The 9,599-nt window shown below is 38.9% G+C and overlaps 2 protein-coding genes across 2 annotated transcripts; both read right to left on the minus strand.

The window, feature by feature from the left end:
* On the minus strand, positions 1-3,897 carry LOC106312013 (stress response protein nst1-like). Its single transcript, XM_013749378.1, has 6 exons — positions 3,708-3,897; positions 3,096-3,545; positions 2,798-2,979; positions 1,555-2,472; positions 452-1,392; positions 1-316 (listed from the first exon to the last, which is right to left on the minus strand). The coding sequence occupies exons 2-6, from the start codon at positions 3,433-3,435 to the stop codon at positions 280-282; spliced, it is 2,418 nt and encodes an 805-aa protein (XP_013604832.1). The 5' UTR covers positions 3,436-3,545; positions 3,708-3,897; the 3' UTR covers positions 1-279.
* A 1,847-nt stretch (positions 3,898-5,744) lies between these two features.
* On the minus strand, positions 5,745-9,255 carry LOC106312259 (probable serine/threonine-protein kinase WNK5). The gene is made up of 5 exons (XM_013749711.1): positions 8,455-9,255; positions 7,886-8,151; positions 7,412-7,793; positions 7,002-7,329; positions 5,745-6,869 (listed from the first exon to the last, which is right to left on the minus strand). Exons 1-5 carry the CDS (start codon positions 8,545-8,547, stop codon positions 5,857-5,859), a joined length of 2,082 nt encoding a protein of 693 aa, XP_013605165.1. The 5' UTR covers positions 8,548-9,255; the 3' UTR covers positions 5,745-5,856.
* Between the last annotated feature and the right edge of the window lie 344 nt (positions 9,256-9,599).

The following is a 9,599-nucleotide window of genomic DNA, read 5'->3' on the forward strand; positions in this document are numbered from 1 at the left end:
TGAAGAGGAACACGCTTTCTAACAAGCGCCATATCCAGTTAAGTGAGAGACTTTATCAAAGTAAAGAGTACTTGACTATAATTATGCGTTTTCAAGTAAAAAACTCAAAATCACCACTGAAGTCTCGAGAGGACAAAGAGAGAGAGACAGACAAGACACAGACCAAGTGCGACTATCTGTAAAAATTGACCTCATTTTTTTTTGTTCTGTTTAAATTTGTGACTACCAAAACGATTCTACATCTTCTTGGTGGTTCTCAACTTCACCTGCCGCAACATATTACTTCCCAGTCCCATCCCCTGAGCCCTTCACTTTCCTGCAAAATCACAAAGTGTACCATATGATTCCCTTTTTCATGGCATTTGTTAAAATTATGCTGCTTAAAATTTGGTGTGAGATGAACATCTTATCCCTTTGCCATCTCAGCAAACTACAGAAACAAAAGACTTACTTGAGCCAGTGATTCGGAGAAGGGTGTTCAAATGGATTGTCTTGAGCAGATCCAGTTGGGCTCCTGTACTCCGCTGCATTGTTCAAGAGAATGCTTTCTGTTTGTATGCTATAAGAAAAAGGACTCTCCGTGCCAGATAATGCAGGGAAGAACATATTCTGCGACCAAGGATCATGGTTGCTTGGACCACCAGTAATGGGGCTGAATACGCTGTTTTGGTGATCACTTTCAGGACTGTCCCTATGTGAATAAGCATCCTCTTTTGCAAATAATGAGGATGTTATATGATGAGGCACATGATGCATACAACTTTCCTCGTTAGTTCTAGTTGTCTCTGAAGGCATGATCCAGTTTGCTGACCCACCAACTAAACCAAGACCAGTTTGGCCAAGGGGGCTCTTCCACATTTGCCAGCTTCCGTCGTTAGCTTGTTTTTCATCCGCAGCCCGTGATTTGGACAAAGGAGATTCAATTGGCGACGGCTTGCTGATTTCACATGTAGGTGAATTCTTCATTGCACGGTGTTTTGCCAGTCCTATTCCAGTTTCATACCCAGCCCTTAGATCAAGAGATTTTGAAACAGGTCCCAGTAGAGATATAGGATCCGGAACATAACATGGATCTTCAAAATGTTCATCTTCACCAGGTTGAGCGAAAGCAATCTCTGTTGGAGGTGAGAAACCTAAACTACTGGTAGTGGATCCACTAGAGCACAGTGGTATGGCGAAAGGTGATGGGAGGCCAAAACTGATGGGATTGTCAAAGGTTCGTATTGAGGAAACTTGACTGGATACATGTGAGGTCTGAGAAGCTTCCTGGGGCTTTGTACTAGGTCTACTTATAGTACTAACACTCGAGGAAACAGGAACAGAAGTTGAACGGGCAAACAGTTGGTGCCATGCTTTTCTAGGTTCTCTTGTCGGCATTGGCTCAGTAACCACCTATGGAAAAAGCATCGGATATTCAGTTATAGCAGAATGTGAACTTTTGAAATCATGTAAAGCAGAAAACAGAACTTACGGAGAGATTATATCTCTAAAAACACTAGTTTACTCATAACCATACTCCAAATTAGTATGTGGGATTTTGGAAAGGACACTTACTGAAGGATTAGCATTCGTCTCCACTTCATTAAGAAAAGATTTCACAGCCACGAGTTCGGGAGGATTAGTATGAGCAGGGGTATGGAAATTATCTGCAGAACCGATGGGTTTATTTTCCTTTGCGCTAGTAGCAGACGTAGTAACGGCTCTCCCAAATAAACGGCTATCACTGAAAGCCTTAGAAGAAGATAAGATTGTACCCTTCATTCGATCAAAGTACCGACCACCAGATTTTGTATCGTTACTAGTGGCATTATTCTCTACACCATGTCCATATCTCTTTTCCATGTTGGAGCCCCTATCATGTGAATGCCTATCATGTTCCAGATGATCATTCTTATCAACATTGCGCTTCTGCGCGGTTTCCTTTCCTGTTTTCTTGTCATGCTCTTTACCATCAGAACTGCACTTACTTGAGGCTTTATTCCTCTCTTTCCTTCTCTCCTGACGCTTCTTTTCCGCCTCTTTGATGATTTTCTCCTTGGCAGCCAGTACTACTTTGCTGCATTTCTCGGCCTCATCTCTCAGCTTTCTCCGTTCTTCCACTAGTCTTGCAACTTCTTCTCTTTGTTTTCTCTCTTCCTCCTCTGAAAGCTCCTTCTCCAGTCTAGCTTGTCTTTTCTCCTCCGCTTTTCTACGTGCCTTTTCTATCCTACTCTCGTGAAAGCTGGACCCATTCTCACCCTGTTTAGCCAGTAACCGTCTCTGCTCAGGGTCAAGTGATGAATCATCAACTGAGCTAAACCTAAAAATCTTTCTCCAAAGCCACCTAATGCTCATAAAAAGAGAAGTCAGCAGCCTGCAAGCAAAAACAACACCACCAGAATACGAATTCTCCACCAAACAATTTTCATCTCCATCAAATGTATCACCACCGTTAGTCCGCCAATAGTTTGACCTGTTACTCAACGTGCTGCTCTTCTTCTCTTTGTTTTCTCTCTTCCTCCTCTGAAAGCTCCTTCTCCAATCTAGCTTGTCTTTTCTCCTCTGCCTTTCTACGTGCCTTTTCTACCCTACTCTCATGATAGGTGTTCCCGTTCTCACCCTGTTTAGCCAGTAACCGTCTCTGCTCTGGGCCAAGCGACGAATCATCAACTGAGCTAAACCTAAAAATCTTTCTCCAAAGCCAACTAATGCTCATGAAAAGAGAAGACAGCAACCTGCAAGCAAAACCAACACCACCAGGATAAGATTTCTCCACCAAACAATTTTCATCTCCATCAAATGTACTCAACGTGCTGCCCTCACACCACTCTTGCCTGTTTAAACATCCGTGCTCACTCCATCCTTTCCCATTCAAAATCTTTCCACCTCTTCCAACAAGTTCCTTCAAAATCCCTGAACCAGAAATGTCTAATCCGGGCATATCTAAAACAGGTCTTTTTGATATATGCCCACAATACGAACACATGAATTTTCCACCACCTGGATTCTGGTCCCTATAAGGCGCAGAGCAGTTACGGCAACGCCTAGTCGCATTTTTCTTCAGCTTCTGTAGTTGAATAGCTTCTAATCTAACGAACACATGAATTTTCCACCACCTGGATTCTGGTCCCTATAAGGCGTAGAGCAGTTACGGCAACGCCTAGTCGCATTTTTCTTTAGCTTCTGTAGTTGAATAGCTTCTAATCTCGCTCTCTCCCTAAGCCTAGCATTTCTCCTCACACGCCAAGTGGAAAGCTGAGGCATCAAAACCTCGTACCAGAAGAGAGTAACCAAAAGCACAAACACACAAGCAAGCCTGGGAGAAGTAATCTCGAAACGAAAAGCAGGTGGAAGAAGCTGAGAGAGAGCCCATAGTCCAATCAAAGGTATAACAAACCAAGGCAGCATCGTTGCAACCTGGCGAGACCACTTTTGAATAACGCACAATATACACATTATCCTCTCAAAGCAGGCCCCCTTCTGAGAAAACCCCTAGACTCAGGGGATGTGGTCAAAACAGGAAACAAAAACCCTAATCTTATCTTCAGTGAGAATCAACAAGATACCTAACGCAACCAAAACAATGGAATCAATTAGAAAGACCACGACCTACGCAAATGGTGAATCGATTCGGGTTAAACGCACGTAAGGAGCGAAACCATTTAACGTAGAGTTCGGATTGACTTGCGGTGCAATGCGAATCAATCGAGAGGGGTAAGGAGACTTACCGATAGGGGAGCCATTGAAGCAAAGCGTCGGTTAATGGAAAGTAAGGGAGCTTCGAAATTGGGGATGGCGAAATTTGAATACAAGCTTAACGATTCGGGATCGAATTCGTGTTGAATCAGGTAGCCGTAGCTTTTCGTTCGATTTTTTTTTGCCGACGAGGAAACCGTAAACGAGAAAGATTTGAGTAGAAGAAGAAAAACGAAAAGGATAATACAAGTAGGGCCAGACCCGATATCCGAACCCAATCTAAATACTCCGAATCTGTATTTGACCCGATCTTTATCCAAATGTATCTTTGTCTATCTATATATATATGTAATATCTATACAATTATTTAAATTATTTAAGAAGTGATTTTAGTAATTTTAGTAATTTTTCGGATTCTCTAAAATTTTAAGGTAATTTTATTTACTTTTCATCTATTTATCTATTTATTATTATTATTATTATATCTATCTTATTATTCAAGAAATGATTTTGCTTTTATCATAGTTTCCATAATCTTAGGTAATTTTATTTATTTGTCATGTTTCCAATAATTTTAATTATTTATTATATTTCTATTACTTTTATCTAAATTATTAATTTGCATAATCTATATTATATGGTTATATATTTAGTCATAAATATTTATAACACCAAACTAATCAAAATAAATAAATATCATGAAATCCTTCATGACAAGCGCTAATAAATTTATTCAACAATCAGAAGATTAACTAATATCATTTTTTCATGATAATTTTAAACTTTCTTCCATGATCCTATCAAATAGTGAGGAAGAAAATCCACAAGCAATATATGTTGGTTAACATTTAAAAGAAAACTTATTTTATAAATAAAAGGATGATTTTAAATATATATTGTGATGTTATCTGAAAACTGTTTTTTTAGTTATAAAAGTTAAAAAAAAACAATATTAAAAAAAAACTGAAAGATGCATAATCAAATATTAATCATGTAAACAATTGAATTTGTATAATAGATAATATTTAGTGATAGCAGAGAATTATTTATTATATTTATTAATTATTAATGAATGTACCGTTTAAAAAGATTTATAATACATGAAATTTTTTTAAAACTTAACGTAATAATAAACATATATTTTGATTTTTTTTTTTTTAGTTGCGATGTTAAAATTATATATCAACAAAAAAAGACGAGTGTTTACATCAAAAGGAGATTGGTAAAATACAAATTAAGACATTTCTTAGAGCTAGAAAACTTTATCATATAGAAATAATTTAATGTTCGGTTTAAACTTATCATAATAGTCTTTAAATTATAAATGTATTAATAAGTAATTATAACATTATTATGTTCTCATGTACGGACAATACACCTAGTTATATAATAATTTAGACAAATGATATTTTCCTAATTTGATCCGAATAAATGTCCAAAAATATACCAAAATCTAAATGAATATTCAATATGTAAATAACTAATTCATACATTAAATTTCATTTTATTTCTGAGATTGGTAATAAAATTTGTACTTAACTTCAAACGTTAGTTATTTACATTTTGAATATTTCATTTAAATTTTATATTTATTTTTAAGTTTTACATATTTTACATTAGTAACAAAATTAATGTTTGATTATTTTGGTTTGGTTTTTATTCGATTTATTTTTGGTTTGGTTTAAAATCGATACTGGTTCATTTTAATCGAATTAATTTTTGCTTAATTTTTGGTTTGGTTCTACTGTAGATAGAATAATAATTTACAATATTTACTAATTCATCACAATAAAATTTAATAATTTCAAATTATTAATTTCAAATTAAATAAAATTATTTTGGTTTTGATAATAGCATGGAAGAATACATTTATTTATTTTATTGTTTTTTGTATTTCTGTAACAGTTCTACTCATCGAGAAACAAAATGTATAAAGCTATGTTTAACAGTGTAGGTTAGTAAAATCTTTAACCAAATGGCTGGAGCAAATAGATTAAGGTCGGTTTGGTTTCATTCCGTTTTTTCCCACTCTACTAAAGCTGACAAACTTCCGTATGAACTATATGCAAAAGAGCACTAAACCATTTATTGAATATAATACCATCAAAGCAAAATGCTAATGTACCAATATTGAATATCTGTTTTTATAATGAAAGAGCCACAAAGGCTCTCATCCATTTCTCAAGATCGTCTCAAGAAGTCAGCAACGGGTTGATGTTGTAACTCGTTCAAGTTCGTATTAGAGCCACGCCCACGCCTGGTGTGCCTGTTGATCAACTCCATGAGCGATCGGTGCAGCACCTGCGTTCTCGTGTCCACAAGCGATTTCATCTTATGTAACCTTAACCTTCTCCTCCGTTGTTGCGGGCTTTGATCATCATCCTCAACGGGAGGAGAGTGTTGTTGGTATGTCGAAGAACTCAACAAAGTATTAGAGCCTCTACCACTGCCATCATCGTTACTTGAACCCTCGTTGTCTGTAACTGCTACATGAGGATCGAGAGAGCAAGCAGCAGAGTAGAAAAGGCTTGTTTTTCGTGTGTCGTCATCTTCATCACCTAAGTTGTGGTGCAGGAGAGAAGGGTCCTCATGGGCTTTGTCGTTGTCTGTAACTGCTACAGGAGAGTCGTAAGAGGAAGAAGCAGAGGAGAATGGGAGTGTTCTTCTTCCCCCTCCCTGGACAGTGTCGTCATCATCTTCTTGACCAAAGCTTTGGTGCTGGAGAGAAGGGTCGTCCTCAAGGGCGTTGTTGTTGTTCCCTTTAACTGCTACAGGAGGTTCGGGAGAGCAAGAAGCAGAGTAGAAAGGGAGTGGTCTTCTTCCTTCTCCCTCGCCACTGTCGTCATCATCTTCATAACCAAAACTGTGGTGTCGGAGACAAAGGTCCTCAACGGAGTTGTTTTTATTGTCTTTGACTGCTACAGGAGGGTCGGGAGAGCAAGCAGCAGAGTAGAAAGGGCGTGTTCTTCGTCCATTGTCGTCATCATCTTCATGACCAAAGCTGTGGTGCAGAAGAGAAGGGTCCTCATGGGCACTCCAGTTTGGGACGAGCAAAGATATCTCATTTTCAATCATTGCAGCAATCTCCAAAGGATCCCAATCAGTGATCTCAAGCTCCTTCACCATCTCCAAAGCTACTTCAAGAGGTGTGTCGCTTACAATGCTGAAAGGGAAGTGAATGTTCCTCATGTAACCTGTCACCCAGCCCAAAAAAGTTCATCACAAAGGTTAAAAGACTTCATTCATTGCCTACATTCGACAGCTAATACTAAAGCTGCCTCAGATACTATAGCCTTGTTCAGCTGAGAAAGATTCTAGAAACGTACCATTGCCATCTGAAATCTGCACTTGTAGAAAGATGGTGTGGTCTTCGGAGTTCATCCTTCCTGTTATCGACATGTCTGTCGTTCTAGCTGGATCAATCACTGAAGGCAGAGGCTCCACCACCGTTCCATTTGCAGCCAAGTTCTGAATAGCTAGCTGTGAGGGCAATCTAGAAAGAGGCGCTAGATCTCCCTCATCAGTCATGGCGAGGAACGGGTCCTCCAAGAGCTCCTTTGCAGACAATCTCTTTGAAACAGTTTCCAAGCACTTACCAACAAAACGCTTGGCCTCTATGTTCTGGATGAGACGGAAAGACCGAGGCAACGTCCCCTGAACCAGAACCCAGATCAAAGAAAGTTAAGAGATGAAGATGATGATGACTAAAGATAAGCTTTTAGGTTCCTCTGCTTACCGATGTGACTTTCTTGTATATCTGTGCAGGGTTGTCGCATTCGATGTAAGGGTACTCACCGGTAAGCATCTCAAGGACGCACATACCAAATGAATAAATGTCGACGAGCTGGTTGTATTCTTCATCATACAGCTCTGGCGCCATGAACTCAGGCGTTCCTATGACGCTGTGAGCTTGCTGTGATTCTCGGAGGACAGCAGCTAAGCCCAAGTCACCAATCTTGACTTGCCCAAGGTGACCATTAACAAAGATATTATCACATTTAAGATCTCTATGAATAACAGGAGGATCATGTCCGTGCATGTAAGCAAGACCATTCAGAATCTGGCGTGACCAGCTCTTGATAGCCCTGATATCAACCTTTTGATACTTCCTTCGATACCTGCCAACAACAACAACAAGACATGATGACAACAAGGCTCTCTTGATTGATTGACATTAAGAGCAAAAGAGGTAAAGAGTTTCTCTAATTACTCTCTAAGAGTGCCTGATGTGAAGAGCTCAGTGATGAAGTTGAACGTCCTGCGGTTGATGTCGATCCAAGAGGTGCAGTAGCGGATAATGGACTCGTGGTTGAGGTTCTTGAGGAGGTGAACTTCGGAGTAGAGGCGCTGTAAGGCCTCGTGTGAACGGAAGATCTCGTTGAGCTTAACTTGGTTCCATGCCACTTCCATACCTAGAACTTGGTCAAAGGCTTTGTAAACCGTCTTCATTGCTCCCTTGCCAAGTACTTCCCTGAACTGCATAGATTCATCAAATCAAAATGCATGCAAACCCATAGTTCAAGAACAATCTTAATGCTATAAAAGTGAAAAAACAGAGCCAGTGTTCATCCAGGAGCCGGTTCTGGGCACAAACCCTAAATTGATTAAAGAAAAAAATATATATGTATTGATCATTTTTAAGCCCCATAAAATGTCGGGACCGGTCTGCTCATAGAAGCTAAAAATATCTCAAAAAAGAAACTAAATACAGATAGTACCGAAGTCAAACATACTCACTCAATCACGAGCTTCTTCAAAGGTATAGAGAGAGAAACTTACGCGACCATAGCGACCGGAAGGATCAGTCTCGACGTAAGGGTTCGAATCATTGGAAGTTCCGGCGGCGGTGGAAGAAATATCCGTCGTGTACATGTCTACGGATCTCAAATTTGGGGAATTTTTTAAAAAAAAAAAATTAAAAAGCGAAATTAAATAAAAATTGGGGGAAAAAAACAAAACAAGATCGCGATGCAGAAAGAGAAAACGAGAAGCAAGAGAGAGAGAGAGAGAGGCTAGAAAAGGATCCGAGGTTTTCCTTCGTGATTCTCGTAGGAGAAGACGCCGAAGAGCAACCAAAAGAGTCTTGAATAATCAACGCAGAGCAAGACCCATGCCATATCCACACCTTCTAGGTGTATATTGTAATCGTGCTCTTTCGCAATCATGTGTCTTCTTCCCTTGCTACGGACGACCTTCATTCAAAAAAAAGGAGACCCAGCACAAAAGAAGTTTGGTGTGAAAAGTTATTTTAGCCAATATGTGGCTGCAGCCGATTAAAGTGGGGTGGGGGTGGGGGGGAAAAGTTGTTGGTGTCACGGAAGAAAATTCGTACAACTTTTTTTCTTGGGAAAAGTTAATTGACAGCAAAAAGAGGAAGAGAAGAGCGTGGGATTTTGAGAGAGCACTTATTAGACAATTCTGAATTTGAAAAACCTATGAGCACGCATCAGATGCACCATGTTCGGGTTCGAAACAAAGAATCAAATTTGTTTTAGCTCCACTCTTTATTCGATCATTTGTGTTTAGAAGTCAAAGGAGATTGGTTCTGTTAACGTGAAGCATGTCTGAAAGGAATGGTTTCGGCGTAATAATGTCATCTATGTGTCCGATGATTGCGTTATTTGACAAGGTCTCTCTTTTTTTTTCTTTAATCTATTTGAGAATAATTGGATAGATCCCCTCATACAAATATTTATCTATTTATTATAATATGCAAATTCAATGGGTTTTGAAAATGACTTGCTAAATCGACTGGTGATCAATAGTTTAAAATATCACGTCAGTTTGGGGGTCAACTAACTCTATACGGCTTTCAATGTTGTTATATAATCAAGGAAAAAAAAAACATAAGACTTTTAACACATTTTGGTAAATTTTATTAGCAAATCTACACAGTTTACCCATGACCCAAATCATTGATACAT

The sequence above is a fragment of the Brassica oleracea genome, chromosome C8, assembly GCF_000695525.1.
Source record: "Brassica oleracea var. oleracea cultivar TO1000 chromosome C8, BOL, whole genome shotgun sequence".
Lineage (NCBI taxonomy): Eukaryota > Viridiplantae > Streptophyta > Magnoliopsida > Brassicales > Brassicaceae > Brassica > Brassica oleracea.

What these genes read in the sequence shown, in the direction of transcription:
- LOC106312013 (XM_013749378.1), bottom strand. Translation starts at nt 3,435, where the DNA reads ATGTGTATATTGTGCGTTATTCAAAAGTGGTCTCGCCAGGTTGCAACG. An exon ending in ACAGGCAAGAGTGGTGTGAG is followed by an intron (nt 2,473 to 2,797) that starts GGCAGCACGTTG and finishes AAAGAGAAGAAG; the next exon opens with AGCAGCACGTTGAGTAACAG. An exon ending in TCTCCGAATCACTGGCTCAA is followed by an intron (nt 317 to 451) that starts GTAAGTCTTTTG and finishes GTGATTTTGCAG; the next exon opens with GAAAGTGAAGGGCTCAGGGG.
- LOC106312259 (XM_013749711.1), bottom strand. Translation starts at nt 8,547, where the DNA reads ATGTACACGACGGATATTTCTTCCACCGCCGCCGGAACTTCCAATGAT. An exon ending in ACATCAGGCACTCTTAGAGA is followed by an intron (nt 7,794 to 7,885) that starts GTAATTAGAGAA and finishes TGTTGTTGGCAG; the next exon opens with GTATCGAAGGAAGTATCAAA. An exon ending in GCAGATTTCAGATGGCAATG is followed by an intron (nt 6,870 to 7,001) that starts GTACGTTTCTAG and finishes GCTGGGTGACAG; the next exon opens with GTTACATGAGGAACATTCAC.